Source organism: Dermacentor albipictus, chromosome 5 (assembly GCF_038994185.2).
Source record: "Dermacentor albipictus isolate Rhodes 1998 colony chromosome 5, USDA_Dalb.pri_finalv2, whole genome shotgun sequence".
NCBI classification, from domain to species: Eukaryota; Metazoa; Arthropoda; class Arachnida; order Ixodida; family Ixodidae; genus Dermacentor; species Dermacentor albipictus.
The window spans coordinates 34,266,944-34,285,062 of NC_091825.1; the positions used below are offsets into that span (position 1 = coordinate 34,266,944).

Here is an 18,119-nt window from a genome sequence, read left to right on the forward strand (position 1 = left end):
CTTGCAATCACGTACGGTGATTCTTACTGGGTCTATAGCGCTTGCTTCGGCGCTAAGTCGTTGAAGGCTAACGCTGACAGAAGCTCCGTTTGCTTTGCACTGCCTACCATCAGCCGATCGGCATCCAAAAAAAAAACGTTTTTCCACATTGGCATGATCCTCTTTGAGTTCCATGTTGAACGCGAACAACAAATGAGTGGCCATAGGCAGCGCATTTGGCGTCGGACGTGCATTTCGGTTCATTAGGTTCCCCTCAGGGCAATGAGCCTTTGCAGAAAGTGTCCTCAAAAACACAAACGAAGTACAAAACACTGATGCACAAAGAAATATTCACAAGAACTTCGTGTTACCCTATCGGACAAGGAGGCTGTGGATGCATGGTGCATTTCAACGGAGCCAGACAGTATCGTGGACTGCAAGTGGATCGCTGTACAGCTTGGCTTTCATGTGGTCGGACAGCGTGCGTGCAAAACGCGATGGGACAAGAAATCGCGAGCTGATTTGCGTGGACGAACTAAGACAGCCCCACGATGGGCACAAAACGACGGCGTGTGTAGGGTGATTTGTTTTCTAATAAAACCTGTTAACTCCCCATGCTTGTACCTCGCGCCACACTTACGAAAATCTCTTTAAACACTATTTCACTCCGAAGATTACCCTCATAAATTATAATATAAATGAAGGTGCCAGGAAACTAAAAAAATGGAGCCCAATCTTTGTGAACAAGACATCGAGTAATATTGATTTAAGAGTATTATTATTATAATTTTAGAAGTAGAGCATACACCTCGTGTTCGCTTAACACTCAACCGAAAACCGGCATATATATATATATATATATATATATATATATATATATATATATATATATATATATATATATGTATATATATTCATTTCCTGCGGTCTTCGGCGAACGAAAGCGTGTTGATTTTTTGCAGAAGGAACGTTTACACGATTGTGATAATGGAGCAGTGGATCGCATTTCCCGCATAACGCATACATGTAAACTGCGGTAATGCGCTGGGAATGGAATGTATCGCAGCGCTGACATTGCATTGCACAGCGACCACCAGCTGTGACGGTGAGAGGGTGTTTACCCAACTACCTTAAGCTCGAAGATAGGTGGTTCATTCGTCTAGTTGGCATTCTAATAACTTTCTTGCAAGCGCGCGAGCTGAAATCCAGTGAAACCAAGCCCGGCATGACTTCGATCAACACATAAATTTTCCGAATACATGATATTATCTGCGCAAACAAAGAGTTGTAAGATGAGGAAAAACATCGCACCTTTTGCTAATCATGTACATGCGCATAACTATTGCTACTTTTTGTTCTATGTTTCGAAAAGTCCAGACAACAAAGAAAAAAAAAATAGGATCGCCAAACTCGTCTTCATTTGTTGTTGCTTGTTTTCGGTAATTCGGCTTTTGTATGCTATTAATCGACGAGACAACCACGATTTGTAGAGTGCGTCACATGATTTACGAGCAGCTCCCTGCCCTCACGCCTTCTTGTGAATGGCTTTGCTTATTCAAATAGGATGTTTGCGCCCAAAGGCAGAGAGCTTGCGTTAATCATTTGATGTTACCTGAAAAAGACCAAATTTTTGGCTGCCAGAAAAAAGAATCCTTGATTTCTGCGCGCTTTTCCTCTTTAAATAAAGCATGCGACTTTTACGCTCTGAGTTTACAAAAGCATAAAACCGAAAATATGGGATCCCAAGTATTACGTCTATTCGTACAAATGCGTGCTGCATGTTGACCAGGGCGGCTTGGGATAGCACCGGTGCTGGCGTCGGCAAAAAATTGAACATCATGACATAGCAATAACATTGCTTGGGAAAAAAATAGTGGAGGTTTTTATAAGCTTTAAGTTGTGTACCTTGTTATCTTTCTTTTATGGTTATTGTCAATGCTTTCCGTTCGATAAAATGTACAAAGCCATCGCAAAAATTTTTTAACAATAGTGCCCTTGCCATCGCCGTGATAACCTTAGGCTTGCAGGGAACAAGCATTTCCCACCTTCGCTCTGCCCCCCCCCCCCCGCCCCCCTTGAGAGCACTGCAGAAGTTGCTGCACGTGTTTTTGCACGGACGATCAGTTACGACTTTGCTTACCTACAAGGTAGAGATAAGTATTGTGCAGTTGACCGATAAGCTAGTTGCCAAATAGTGCGATTCAAAGTTGCTGAGTGGTTCTGCAAGTTGGGCACTCTAGCCCTATCCTTGGATTTTGATGAGCTGTGTGTAACAATTGTTATATGTTTTTAGGGAGAACCAATAAACGACGTCCTGCATTCTCTCCGAGAATAACAGTACCTGAGCAAGACAGGCGGCCATTATGGCAGAAGGAAGCACGGTCTCGAAAGATGCAGCGTCGATAAGGGGTCGTTCTTGCTACATCGACCCTTCGTCCTTGAAGCATGCCAAGAAACCTGGATACTCTCACAAACTTGACGCCCTGAGACGTGTGCACTTCAAGCAACCCACTAGCGTTGCACACCAGTACCTGGACGTCGGCTGTGGTTCTGGAGGTTTCACCAGAGATGCCCTACTGGAACAAGTCCGTCCCTGCCGGAAAATCGTGGCCGTGGACAGGGAGGACACCTTGTTGGAGTACGCGCGCGAGCACGCCAGCCACCCTGACATCATCTATGAGCTGCTTGACATTGAGAAGGATGATCCACAGCCGCTAATTGATAAGTACGGTCAATTCGAGCGTATCTACTCGTTTCTAGCACTTCAATGCGTCCGAGACTTGGAGGGCGCGTACAGAAGAATGTTCCGGCTACTGAAAAATGGCGGGGAATGCGCCCTCGTTACGCTCACGGGGTCTGTCATCACGGACGTCATGCACCGGCTCAGCTGCATGGAGCAGTGGAAGAACTACGTTCCGGTGGGTAAATATTTGCACTAATACGGAGTTGGTGAATAGATTTAAGATGAGCAATCAATGCTCCTCTAATGTTTTTCCTTCCACAAAATTTAACCCAACGAAATCCTCTGTTTTTGCTAATGGCCACGGTTTCTCTTTTACGATTGCATACGTGGAAAAACGATACAGCAAATGTTGTAGCGCACCAAATCTCAGAGTCTAGCACAATGATTCGGTGAACGATAATGTCGATACACAAGTATACGAGGAGTACAACATGCTGCTGTGAGACGGGTTTGCCAGTAATGCTAACCAACTTGCATGGAGGCGGATAAGTACGATAATATCATGTGGTGCATTGACGACCACATCAATATGACTATCTATCTAGCTAGCCAGTAGGGTAGGCGGGAGTTCTATACGGGAGTTTTTAAGTTTCTAAAACAAAGGTGTAGAACAGCATAGAACATTCGTTAAAAACCACACAAAACTTATATGTACTGCAGAAATAGTAATTTGACTTATTGTTTTGCTCTTCAGGACATGGTGGATCTTTGCGTGTTCACATTATTTTGCGCATGAAGCTTGCGTGACCACTAATGACAATGTTTCTGCTGAGCGTGGTATACGCTGTGTATTGCTGCTATTCCGCTAACTTATAATTTGAAGAGCGAGATTGTCACACTTGTATTCTTTGTGCGTTTTTTTTCGTTTTCAGTATGGAAACGTTGCGATTTGTACATCTTGAGCCTAACTTGAGCTTGAACCAAACGCTATTAATGCATAAGTTTTATTATTCAATTGAGCGGGTCCTAATATTATTTTGTCAAGTTCAGTCCTGTAAGTCACCCCCGTCCAAGGCTCCTTGGCTAAGGGCACACATGGGATTGTTTGTGCCTCTCCTATATGCCTGATTATGGTAATGCAAAGTGTGCTCATATTTGGCGTCTTCCACTAATGCCTACCTAGGATTTTCGGAATTGTCGACATTAGTCAAGTGTTTGCTAGTCGTCTGCATTACCAACTGTTTATATTTCTCCATATTTCACTGAATCAGCTAACCAAAAGTGCTGAACATGTCTCATCACAAAACCGTGTGTGCAGTATTGCGCATCCAGAAGCATACATATTGCAAACCCGCGAGGAAACGTTGCAAGCCATCTGGCATGCTTGTCTCGTAACTTCCTATGGTACCTCTAAGTTTCCGCTTGTATTTCTCGAAAGCAAAGCGCGTAGTATCACTATTCATGGAAGACTTTATATACTTTGCAGGATCCTAAAGAACTGTACTCCGAGCGCTTCTCCTTCAAGGCTCCTATTGTGGCAGAGGCAATTGTGCAGGCAGAGCGAAAGGCTGCGGCCGGAGCAGGGTTTAATCTCGTGTCGTGCTCTGTGTACGATAGCCAGTGGATCATGCCTGATGTGGAGGCTTGGATGGGTGAGTTAACTTTCGGTGGCTTTAAAGCTGCCATTACACATAACTTCGATACGGGATATTGGTATGCCACAAACGCAAATATACATATCAGAGACAATATACTCTGAAAAACTCGTTTATTTCGACGTTCCGGACGACACCAGCGTGTATTACGAATGGTTTTACAGGTACAATAAAAGCAATTTTATGCACTTCAGGTAGGGTACAATTCAGAAATTACTTTGCTAATGAGGAGTTCTAAACTGAATGAGAAAAATATGGGAGAATACAAACTACAACACCGAATTACCAATATAAAATACTGCGTGAAGTTGTGGGGATACATGCTACGCAATGTTGACGCGCTGTAGCTAAGATGAAGAAAACAGTCGCAAATGTGTGAAAGACGAAACTAACCTTTAAGGCGAAAGCTTTACTAACAGCGTCGAACCGAGTTTCGCCGTCGCCAGCAATTTGACTTTCATTTGACCCCAACTATGCCGTAGCCTTGGCAACGCATCACGTGACTCGCCACGCCGAGCTTCGCTGCCGCCAGCAGCTTGGTGCATGCGCTATCAACAGCTGGGTCGCAGCATGACCACGTGACTGGCCGGTCGCCTAGTTATGAGGAGCGCCGTGCTCGCCTAGTCATGCGAGCTCGGCCATGGATGAGAACGAGGCCGGGCCACCTTCTCTGAGCATTGCACAGGGGCGACAGTCTTTGAGCCGTCGTCGCCAGCAGCGTAGGATTACCGTGTGAATATGGCCCGGCGAACTGCTTCACTGGAGAGGGTGCAGAATTCAACAGGCGTCGAACCATCGAGACCAATGTAGCGACTGCGTTCGCGTCCTGTTCATTTGTGCTTCGTTGTTGCTCTTGTTCACGGCATCTATCTGCATGTCTAGCACTTGCGCTTTCCCTGTGGCACAACAGGCGTCGCACCGTCGAACGATGCGTGTCTACCCAAGCCTAATCACAGTCATATCTAGTCACCGACCTCACTCGAAGAAGAACGGTAGCGGCGAACATAGTCGGCGATTGTCGAAATCTGATCGATGGTGCAAGCGTGTCGGCTTTTATACATGAGTCATCGAAGGTTTCAGAATAATCGCGGCTACCACATGTCTTTCAGGAAGTAGTACACAATTCACGCCACGCATGCAATCAGACTACATAAGGTTCAGTGACAACGGATAGAACCATTGATAAGATTCGAGAAACTTCTGATACATGCCGGTGCGTCCTCCGCTGAGCGATGACGTTTATGCTTTGTTAACCGGTGAAAAATCGGTCACCCAAGAAAATAAACCAGTACAGATGCCAATATTTTCGTGAGGCTAGGCACCATTGTCAGGCTTGTGCTACTGACACAAAGGAAAGGGATTTCTTGAAAATATAATTGCGTAGACACCAAAGACATGGTTAAAATTTTGTAACATATTCAGACGTAAATATTGTTAGTAAGTCAGCTTTTCCAAAGCGATCATCTCCTAGGACTTTAGAAAATTAAAGCAATGGAGCCTCGCAATATCCATAATTTCTGAACAATGGACATTCGGCCAATTCTCAACGTCAGCGCAATACACCAGCATAACTGAATAAGCAGCATTTAAAAAATATTTCAAAAGATCCTGCAAGTTCAGAAAAGTTTTAATTAGCTATGTCGAGAAGGTACTCCCTTCTAATAACATACGCATTTATCATCGTAGTGCAGTCGGCAGAGTGCTACGTTCTTACACTGTTTTGGTCAGGACAAATACACTGCGCTAACGCAGCACTAAGGGTGACTGAGTGCGCATGCTATTAAAATGCAGTAACCTCCCCTATGTTCCTAAGTCAGACTTGCTGAACTTTTGGTTCTCTTAAAATTATTTCTTTTCCAAAATTCTAGCCTTTGAGTAGGGCTGCTACATTTTAGCAAAGTTCAACAAATGGTGTTAGGAACAAAGCCCAAAATTGCTAGACATGTCCTACGTTGCGCAACTAGTTCAAGACAGTAAGTTAGGTTAGCTGATTACGATTATGAAACCTGGTCTACGGTGCAATTTTAGACGGGACACAGCCAGATACCAGCGTTTGTTCCGTATATTTCGTTGTGCTCGTTTAAACTGCGGCGTAAAATGTTTCATGATACTGGCGACTAGATATACATCAGGTCAATATGTCAAAGCAATAATATCGTAGGAATAGACAAAATAAATCGAACAGAGTTACTGAATTTCGCAAGGATGTTGCAGACGTCTGGTCATTATCATCAATTGTGTGCTAACAGACACTTAGGAAAAGCGCACAAAGGATAGACAATGGTAATATTCATATAAACACGAGAATACAAAATTACAATAAATATTTTTTTCTTTCAAGCCGTCATTGTTCCATGAGAGAATCAAAGCATAAGAAAGAACAGGGTGAAAAACGAGAAAAAGGGGGCAAGCCTCCCAATATTCAGAAATTGGGAGCAATGATCATGCTGGAGAGGGAGTCACTAGCAAAGGGTTATATGCGAGTTTTGAAATGTTACACCCCGCGGGTTCTTATGTCCCTTCTCCCCTTCACGTGCCTGGTGCCAGCGTGCATCCACTGCTTGCAGACTATGGTGGTCCATGCCGTGTGTTATTCTTATTGTATCACCAACATATCGTCCATGGCTGATGCCAACACTTGAACCATCGCTTACCTGACCATCATCTTGACGTCATCAGCTGCAGCAGCGCCCTGCGTACCCCGCAGACCTTAAAACAGCCGGCGCTTCTTCCGTTTTTTCACGTTGCAGAGGAGCGGCCAATCTGCCAGCATGTCTCGAGTTTTGAAATTCTACGCCGCGCAGGTTCTTTTATCCCTGGTCACTTTGACGTGCCTGCTGTCGGCGCCTTTCCACTGCTTTCCGACTATGGAGGCCCACGCCGCGTGAGATCCTGGTATTACCAGCAAATCGTCTAAGGCTGACGACACTTTAACCACCGATGACCTGTCCATCATCTTTGCCTCGTCAGCTACAGCAGCACCGTCCACACGCATCTGGCCTTTAAATGGCTGACCCTTCGTCCGTTCTTTAAGGTGGAAGAGGAGCGGCCATTCTGCCAGCATGTCTCGAGTTTTGAAATTCTGTGCCCCGCAGGTTCTTTTATCCCTGGTCCCCTTCACGTACCTCTTACGGGCTCGCATACACTGCTTGCCGACTAAGCAGGTTCACGCCATGCGTGGTCCTGGTATCGGAAACATATTGTCTAAAGCTTATGTCAAGACGTGAGCCATCGCTGACCTGTGCAATATCTTGACGTCATTAGGTAAAGCAGCGCCCGCCGCACCCAACTGACCTTGAAATGGCCGACGCTTCGTCCGTTCTTTCAGTTTGCAGATGAGCGGCCACTCTGCCAGCATGTCTGAAGTTTTGATATTAACTGTGCGCCCCGCCGGTTTTTTTATCCCTGGTCGACTTCACGTGCCTCCCGCTGGCGCGCATCCACTCCTTGCCGAGTAAGCAAGTACATGGCGTACATGATCCTGGTATCGGAAACGTGTTTATTTATTTATTTATTTATTTATTTATTTATTTATTTATTTATTTATTTCAGTACTCTAAGAACCCGTGAGGGCATTACATAGGGGGGGGGATGAAAAAGTTCAAGCTTAAGTGCAATGTATGCAATGCAAATGATATAGGAAGGCATTAGGAACAATGAAAGAAATTGATCTAAATGGCAAACAAAATAGAAAAAAGAAAGAAAGAAAAGAGAAACGGAGTTTATACAATAGTTGGTAGCGCGAAAAACGCATAAGAACCTAAAACGCGATGTAGACAACCAGTACCCATTAGGACACGAGTGTAAGGGTACAATCTAATGATTATTTGGGTAAATAGCCTACATAGATACATATCATATGAAACGGAATGAATTTTATGCAACGCCAGGCACATGAAAACGCTGTTTAAGTGAATATTCAAGAAAATGTGGGTGCGGACACGTTGAAAACTCTATAAAGGTTAGCCGTGCTGCTGAAATGATTCCGTAAGCGAGATAATGTTTCAAGGGGGCGAGTTCCATTCAGCAATAGATAAAACTACAGGCGACCTGAGGCTTATCGTCTAAGGCTTATCTCAAAAAGTGAGTCATCGTCGACCTGTCCAATATCTTGACCTCACTAGCTGAAGCAGCACCCTCCGCACCTAACTAGCCTTTAAATGGCCGGCGCTTCACCCGTTCTTTCAGTTGACATTGGATGTCCATTCTGCCAACGTGTCCCAAGTATTGAGAGTCTATGCTCCGTAGGTGCGTGACCAGTCTACTCGTTCCATTAAGCGAACTGAAAATATTTTTTTCTTGCGGATTCCATGCCCAAATGTTCTTTTACGACTTTGTCGGTTTGTGTTGGTACCACGCTCTTGTTTCTTCCGTCAAGTCACGTCGAGACAAACCCTGTGTGTCAATTGATAACGCAGGTACACCCGAGAAAATGGCGGAGTCTGATGGCAGGGTTATTTATTCTAGCCAGAAAGCCATTCAATCAAAATTACCAAATATTTTTTAACCCTTCGATTTGCTGAAAATGTAGGCGTAACCGCTCGCAAGTGTTAAGAGTGACATGAGCAATGTTTGTAGTGCTAATTATCACCTGAAGTTGTTGCAAGATAGACTTGAGTCTCATTTGGACGATTATGAAGAAGACTCAAGGTATAATGATTTGGTTTTCCACAGGATTCCTGATAGCCGCGAATTCCGGCGGCAAACCAAGCGAAATACTTTTCCCGAGTTTTCTTCCGTCCGGGTAAATTGCTTGTTTTCCAATGCTTTTGAACCCGTCCATCGCTTGTGTGCGTTCCCGAATTCGAAATGCCGCCCCACCATCTCTCACAGCTTTAACAAAAGCTCACAACAAAAGAAATGGCATAGTATTCGCAATCCAAATTAAAACCAGTAAGTATTTCTGTGCCGGAGCATTTCTGCAACGCCACACGGCAAAAAGAAAAAAAAACTCCTTTTTTTCGGCAAAGCGTCACCAGAGCCGCACTCATTTCAGCTAAACTAAAAGAAGCTGCTCATGAACGGCAAATGTTTACTGTTTGACTTGGTGTCGGTAGTGTGAAGGGAGTTGAGCAGCATTACAGCCTCGCACGCGCACTAGTGAAATCTAGCCCTACACACGAACATATGCAAACGCTCCACGCATCCAAATATGATTGCGCAAGGGCATGTGGTACGGCTCTGTCATTCGCACACGTAAATGCATTTCTTCGCACTGCGCTCAGAGGAAAGGCTTGTTACAGCGGAGCTCTCGCGATCGATTCTGCAACACAGCAGCACAATCTACAGGACAGCTGCCTACCATACAGCGATGAATGCTAGTAGCGTACGGTGAGGGGCTAGTTGGTATGACATTGAGAGAACAAAGAACATGTCGTGAACCACATGAACATGTCGTGTGGCTCTTTCTCTGTCTTGTTCTTTTTCGCGCAGTTTTTCTTTGTTCTCATAAGCGATGAATGATCTTATGCAGAAGCTAAACAAGACCCCCGCCGACATGTAGGCAACGCACATCGACGACGAACGCAAAACGTGGGAATGCCATCCTTTCGTACGTAACATTCGCTTTTCACACGGTCCTGCAAGAAACAAAGCAGATCGTGCAATCCAAGCTGGTTTAAGGATGGAATGGCTCTCGACGGCATGCTGCCTCACGTTATCGACGAAGAGAATGTCGACGTCGCCCCCTATCTCCGAATGGCTGGAGCCCAACCGCTCGACCGCCTGCGCATCAAGAACCAGCAGAGGACCAACAGTTCGCATTAAAGTCTCGGACGACGATACGTGGAGTACAAGCCAGGCGACAAGCCAGGCTTGTACAAGGCTGGTTCAAGCATGGTTTGCGTTCGGACCCCATACGCCGACGAGGCCTTGGTGAGGAATTTCTGTGACGCTACTTCGGACCCTACAGGATCATCGGGCGAATCGGCACACTGGGGCGCGATCGGAGATATTTTGTTCGATACGTGTTCTGTTCAGTTGCTGCAACGTCACGAAGTTGCAGTATGCAAAATTTGTGACAGCGGGCCGGAGAGAGCAGCCAATCAGGAAGCGGTCACCTCCCCGGAAGTTTACCTCCGTCATTTGTCGTCTGCTTGCAAACAGTATACTACAAATCCAAATGTTTCTCGTCTTCCAAGTGAATGAAGTCTTTATCTAAAAAAATGCATTTTTTCTTCTCAAGCCCAAACACGTTTTCAAATAGTAGTACGTGTGACTACTGCAATTTATAACTATTAGGTTCTTTGCGTCGTCCCTAGGCGGTGTCGCGCACAGCGAGAAGGAAAAAGAAATAAAAATGTCGGGAAGCGTGGCGCACTTTTCAAGAGGCAGCGACAACATCCCAGTGGCTCGCTGGCACCGATGATGTTGTCGATTTCTCTGTACAAACAACGAATTATTTGTTTCGAGAAAGAAAAACGAGGCCGGAATTCACTTTCTGTCATTTCTTCAAACGCGTTTCGCACCGCCACCCGGTCTCCTGCCATTCGTGCCATTCTGCAGCCGAAAAGGCCGCCGGTTGGATCCAATCCAATCCACCAGACGCACCATGCGAAGCCGTATCCTCGCTCCAAACTTCTCAACTCCCGTCGCGTTCGGACGAAATGCTCGGTGGGCGGATGATTCACAGGAGCGTGTCGTCATTTTCACGTCACCAAAAAGGGGGCGGCGCCCCGCGGCTGGCGACGTCGGCGCGGAGAAGGCCAATCGCGCGCGCCGGTAACCGAACGAACGCGCCGAGCAACTGTCATAATGAGAATAACAGCGTTTATTGTCTAAATGTACAGACAGCCAACATGGCGGCATGCTCTTGTGCCTCTCATGTCCGAGTGGCCGCTGCGTTCGGTGCGCCCCCTGGGAGTACATCTGGTCCACCAGTGGTGGCGCTAGTTTCCGTCACAACACCCCTTCCGCTCCAAGTTCGAGCTACGGTGAATACCGTTGCAAGGGTTGGCGCACTCTGATCGACCGCCGAATCACCGGTGTCTGGGGAATAGTTGGGGCGCCAGAAGGACTGGCACTTGCTTGGTCACTTGGTTCTGCCGGCCAAGGTAGCACACTTGTTTGCGCGTCATATCCCAGAGTGGCGGAACGCACTGGCGTCGTTGCTTCTTTGTGATCCAATAATGGCTGCATGCACGCTTGGGTCTGATGCTCGTCGCCGCCGCCCCTTCCAGATATAGGCCTGTCGTCTGTGCCTCCGATGCGGCGCCGCAGGTGGTCTGCATGTCGGTTCCACACTGTGCCATCTGCCAGCTGCACTTCAGTTGATGAAGAATTGGTGGCTGCTCCGACGACTGCAGGCACCCACCTGGCGCCGGACCTGAAGTTCCTCGCCCAGACAGTGTCACCAACATGGGAAGCTGGTTCCCTCCTAGCAGGAAAATCACTGTGCACCTTCTGCTGCAATTGTCGGAATTGCACCTTGCTGCGCAAGTCTGGTTTCAGCAAATCTAACGCTGTCTTCAGGCGTCGACCCATCAATAGTTCAGCCGGGGAACGACCGGTGAGGGCATGGGGTGTGCTTCTGTATGCTAACAGAATTCTAGCAATTCGACATTCAAAATCCCCAGGCTGCGTCTTCTTGAGCTTGTCCTTTACAGTTTGTACGACCCTTTCAGAGGCCCCATTGGATGAGGGATGGTATGGTGGGATCAAAATACGACGCACCCCATTGCGAGCCAAGAACGACTTGTAGGTTGCACTTGTGAAGGCCGGTCCATTGTCGCTCACGACGACGTCCGGTAATCCATGGCTAGCAAAGATGGTGCGGAGGCATGCAATGGTTGCCTCTGCCGACGGTGATGCCACTCTGACCACTTCCACCCATTTAGAGTATGCATCCACGAGTACTAAGAAGTACACACCTTGAAACGGCCCACCAAAATCAACATGTAGACGAGACCACGCTCGCTCTGGGAATGGCCATGGCGCCTGCTGCATTGCCCTGGGAGCTCTCCGACGTACCTGGCAGACCGTGCACCTGCCCACCTTCGTAGCGATGTCCTCATCAATGCCCGGCCACCACACATGACTACGGGCCACCAACTTCATTTTTTCCACTCCAGGATGACTCTCATGCAAAAGGTCCAACACTGCCGCCCTTAGTGATACTGGAACAACCACTCGGCTCCCTTGTAGCACACAGCCCTCCATTACCGAGAATTCCTCCATTCGGTTTGCAAAAGGCCGCCACTCTTGCCCTGGTGGCAAGTGTTCTCCAGACCACAACGCCACACGCAAGGGAGCTAACACTGGGTCCTGATCGGTTGCGACTCCACCACAGCTGCTGAGAGGACACCTGGGTATAAACCTTCCAACATGAACACATCCTGAATCCTGGAATCCTCCGGCGGTGCCCTAGCATGCGGTAGCCTACTCAAAGCGTCTGCATTTCCCAAGCTTGCTCCTGGTCTGTAGCATAATCGGTAGTTGTAGCCGCTCAGTGTCAGAGCCCACCTCAGCACCCTTGGTGAACTCTGAAGGGGTATGCGGCTCTCATGGCCGAAAAGTCCCAGTAACGGTTTGTGGTCCGTGAAAATTTCAAATGACCTTCCCCACACAAACTGGTGAAACTTTAGCACACCGAACACCACTGCCAGCGCCTCCTTATCTAACTGACTGTAGTTCTTTTCAGCTGACGTTAGTCGTCTTGATGCGAACGCTACAGGCTTCTCCTCTCCGTTCTGCAGCCGATGTGCCAGCACAACTCCAATGCCATAAGGCGATGCATCACAACACAGTAATAGGGGTAACTTAGGGTCATAATAAACTAACACCTCTGCAGATGTCAGTAACTGCTTACTTTGAGCAAATGCTGCTTCCTGTTTGGCCCCCCAGTGCCATGACGTGCCTTTCTTGAGCGAGACGTGCAATGGGTGGAGCACCGCTGACAAGTTCGGCAGAAATCTTCGGTAAAAATTGAGGAGCCCGAGGTAACCTGCAACTCCCGTGTGTCAGATGGGGCCGGTGCTCGTACAATGGCCTCAACCTTCTCAGGTGCTGGGTGCAGACCATGCTTGTCAATGACATATCCCAGGTACTCCACGCTTGTTGCCTCGAACACGCATTTCTGGAGCTTCAACCTTAACCCTGCGCCACTCAGTCGTCGCAGCACTTCCTCCAGATTGTTACGATGGTCCTCTTCGGAGACCCCAGACACAAGTATATCGTCGAAATACACGACAGTCTGGCGGCAACCGCGAAGCAGGCTCTCCATTTCGCGCTGGAAAATTGCAGGTGCCGATGCCACTCCGAATGGCAATCGGTTGTACTGAAATAGTCCCTGCTGTGTGTTGATAGTCACCAATTTCTTAGACTCCTCATCCAACTCCACTTGCTGGTATGCATCCCGAAGGTCCAACTTCGAGAACGTCACGCCTCCCGCAAGCTGTGCCCAGATTTCTTCGACCCGTGGCACTGGGTACGTCTCTATATCTGCTGCCCGGTTTACCGTGACTTTGAAGTCTCCGCACAATCTGATTTTCCCGTCCTTCTTCAGAACTGGAACCAACGGCGCTGCCCATTCCGCAGTGCGCACTGGCCTGATGATACCTTCTCTCTGCAACCGTTGTAGTTCCTGCGCCACCATGTCCTGCAGAGCAAATGGTACTGGTCTCGGCCTGAAAAAACGTGGTGTTGCGTCCTCTGGCACTCTTATCTTGGCCTTCACTCCGGCAAAGTTGCCGAGGCCTTCTGAAAACACCTCGGGGAATCGGCTTACCAGGTCCTTCAGGTCATTGACTGCGTGCACATTCAGCAGACTGTCGAGCGGCATACCAAAAGCTTTTGCCCAGTTCCTCCCCAGCAAGGCCCGCGAGCCGCCTTTGACGACGAACAACGGCAGTCGAGCGTGCTTTCCTCCGAATTCGGCAATCACTGTCGCCTTCCCCACGACCGCTGATTGATGTCCGAAGTAGCCTCTCAGCTGGAGCTCGGAATTTTCCAGCGCCATCCCCGGAAACAGTCTCGTGAACTCCGCCTCACCAATCACCGAGTAGACGGCCCCCGTATCAACTTCCATGCGTAGCGACCGACCTTCCACAAGTACCGTGGCGCAAATAGGGGGCACCTTTGGCTCCAGAACATTCACAACGTCAGACTGTGGAACAGCGGCATTCGTCGAACCACCCTCTAGAGACCACAAATTGCCAACGTCTATCTCTCCGGTTCCGTCGTCGGATGCTGCGTCTACCGGATCCACGACCATCACCGCACGCCTAGGTTGAGATCTGGCCAGTCCGACTCCCTGCCGTCCATCTTTATGTTCCGTGCCTTGCAGATTTGTTCCCGGTTCTTGTCTACTTGTGCATTTCTTTGCTGCATGGCCCCTCTTCTGACAACAAAAACACCGCAGATTCCTGAACCTGCACGACCGCTCGTGGTGCCGCCCGCCGCAGCGATAACAATCACCAACAACCTCGCCAGTCCTCGACACTCGGTGAATGGCCACCCCATCCGCCTGGCCGGTCATTATTTTGGCGCCAGAAACGGCGGCTTCCATGCTGGTAATGATCTTGACAGCGCGGTCCAGTGTTAGCTCAGACTCTTCAAGCAGGCTCCGTCTCATTGCCTCGTCCCGAATACCATGCACGATTCGGTCCCTCAGGTTGTTTTCTAATTCCCCGCCGAACGCACAAGGGTCCGCCAACTTACGCAGCTCCGCAACGAAGTCCTTGACTGCTTCGCCATCCCTTTGTGTCCGGCAATGAAAATGATACCGCTGTACTATCGCTGACGGCTTCGGTGCGTAATGATTGGTCAGCAACTGCAGACTTTCCGTGAGCGGGACATCACTTGGTCGTCGAGGTGCCAGTAAAATTCGCAGCAACGAGTACGTCGATCTTCCACACGAACTCAAAAACACCGCACGCTGCTTGTCAACCGCGATGCTGTTGGCGATGAAGTGCTGCTCCAGCACTTCCACGTACTCCTCCCATTCGTGTCCTTCCCCTGTAAATGGCTCCAACTTTGCCATCGCGACTGGTCGCCTCTCACCGCCCGGCTCCAAACTTGATTAATCCTCGTCGCCAGTTGTCAAGATGAGAATAACAGCGTTTATTGTCTAAATGTACAGACAGCCAACATGGCGGCATGCTCTTGTGCCTCTCATGTCCGCGTGGCCGCTGCGTTTGGTGCGCCCCCTGGGAGTACATCTGGTCCACCAGTGGTGGCGCTAGTTTCCGTCACAACAACAACCATCTCCGATCGCACCCCTGGACTATGATGTCGTCCCAGACGGCATTTCGCATTCACAGCGGCGCCGCGCAAGATCTGAAATAGCCTATGTTGTGCGGCTTAAGCCATTCTACCAGCGCTAAAAAACTTAGGCACTCTGTTCCTTTGTTGTTTTTTTCCTTGTTAGGCATAATTTTGTTTTTTCGCGGTCCTGTTTGTGGCATCGGGGGCGCTATTCTGGACATTCCGCCATTTTCTTCGATGCGTGACGTAGGCGCGACGCAAACAAAATGGCGCTGGTGGCCCGGTTTTGCTTACGTAACGTGACGCCAACTTGACGTTTCGCCTAAGAAACTGAAATGAAGGCACTGAATGTAGCGTTATCGGTAAAGCAAAACAGTTTTCCTCCGCAGTAAAAATAAAGCAGCTATCTCAAAGCGTATGATTATTCTGTCGAAAACGCTTCTCGCTTCCGTCGTCTGCTGCGTACAAGCCGTCGTCTGCTTCAGTAGCTCGGATGCGTGTCCCTGGAAAATGGAATGAGTCATCGCATGTTGGCGCCAACGCGCTTGTTTTCTTTCTTGAGACAACATACGCGACCTACCAGTGGTGATGCGCGCACGTTCTAGGCCACGTTATCGCTATTTCGTGAAACGCAAGTGACTCAGCCCGACTCGGCTGGCTTAGAAACGGCCGAATATCACCGATAGCGTTGCGCGCGCCAGAGATATCCACTAGAGCGACGCAAGCGCCGGCGCTGCCATCTCTTGTTCATTTCGCTGGTTACTCGCACCGCGGGAGGGAACTTCAAGGCGCCGCCTTGCGTACATTTCTTTTTGTAAGTTAGAAAAAGGCCGTTGTAATAACTTTTGATTGTGCGAAAAGGCATTAATCTCGATTACAATACAATTGCAGCAGTGAAAAGTGGACAACATTGCTGAAAGTTTGCTATATTCAACCAATATTATTTCGTATAAACGCGTTCTTTTAAAAAACGATGGCCCAAAACACAAATGCCAACACCACCCGAGAGCGATGCAAATACTATGAGCACGCGTTATGAACAAAAGATTTTCGTGGCGCCAAACGACGGGGAAAATGTGGCGATACGCATTCCTCTCGGCTGCCATTGCATATGGCTGCCCATTAGCATAATTCGCGCGGCTCGTCGCAGCAAAAATTATGGCGGAAAATCTCAGCAATGGCGGCCCTGCGAAACGTCACGCGTCGTCAAAATGACGTTTACGAAACAGCCCTTCCTGTGACGCTCCTCATGAGATATTCCTTCAGCCAATCAGCAAGCTGGCATGGCGCATATCTTGAATCGCCACCACATATTCGCGCAATTGCAGATGCATTGCACTGGCTTCTGCACGCTACCGCTCACATTCTTTTTGAAGCGCTAACATCACAATATATCTGCCAAGGACCAAAAAAATGTATTAGTCCATAACATTTGCAGCTCCACGTCACGTTTCGTCATCTTGATGAAAACGCAAAATTGCATTTTGCAATACTTCCGCTTCCCGGCACAAATTTTAAAACACGTGACCTCTCGACAGCCAATCAGAGAGTAAACATGGCGGATAATGGCGGCCGTGCAGCCGCCATGCGTGTCCAGAATAGAGCCCCGGGACGATGCTTTCTAAGAGGGGGGTCAATGCCACGTGCACCTATTTACCTTTCTTGTTGACCGCTTTTTCACAGGTTAACAAAGTTTAAACGTTACTGCTCAGTGCAGGACGCGCCTGAATGTATCGGAAGTTTCTCGAATATTATCGATGGTGCTATCGGTTGTCTGTTGTCACCGAACCTTCTGTAGTCTGATTGTATGCACGACACGAATTGTGTAGTATTTTCTGAAAGACACGCGGCCACCAGCGATTTTTCGTGAACTATCAAGTACTCACGTACGAGTATAAAAACCGTCCCGCTTGTCCCGCAGATAAGATTTCGACGATCAATGACTGTCTTCACCGATATCGCTGTGCTTTGCGTGTAACTTGCTTTTGTGGGCACAGGTTCACTCAATGTAAAGTTCGTTTTGGTATTCACAGTTTTTCTACTGTTCATTGTGACTACATTGTGACATAATGAGTTTAGAATTCAATGTGAGTGTGTTCTTGTATTATTAGAATGAGGCACATCGTTGACATGGCTGTACACGGGTCCTAAAGTAAGCTCTGTTTTCTCTCCTAAAATAAATATTGCAACATATCTTGCAGTAATGAATTTTCCTCGGTGTGTATCACATAACATTTTTTTATTGGGCGATGGTTATGTTTGAAGACTCCTCTAATATCTTCTAATTTTCCAATTTTGCATCTTCGGGATTTTATATCGAGATATATACGTGCTACAGTTGCGTACTTCTTATATTAGTTTGCGAGAAACCTGTTGAAAATTTGTCGGAAATATTTTTCAGCCTCATAGCCTGAACTTAAATGACCCTCAATGACCCCTGATTTCAAGGTCACTCAAGCGCACTTGCACAAAACCCAAAGTTTGGCAATTTTCGAAAAGCATACTCTGGGTGACATAAATGGAACTTCCCGTGAGCCAATAGTACTAATGCTGTAGCTTGACCGGAAAAAGCTTGGTGGTTGTCATGCGTTAAATTTGGA

At 47.9% G+C, this 18,119-nt stretch overlaps 1 protein-coding gene across 3 annotated transcripts in view; it reads left to right on the plus strand.

The window, feature by feature from the left end:
- The window catches only part of LOC135908084 (juvenile hormone acid O-methyltransferase-like), a 178,468-nt gene that overhangs the window by 130,849 nt on the left and 29,500 nt on the right, over positions 1-18,119 (plus strand). For all 3 annotated transcript variants that reach the window (XM_065439831.1, XM_065439830.1, XM_065439832.2), the window contains 2 exons: positions 2,273-2,897; positions 4,149-4,314. In XM_065439831.1, the coding sequence (XP_065295903.1) occupies positions 2,343-2,897; positions 4,149-4,314 (721 nt within the window). In that variant the 5' untranslated portion in view covers positions 2,273-2,342. The remainder of the gene's footprint in view (positions 1-2,272; positions 2,898-4,148; positions 4,315-18,119) is intronic.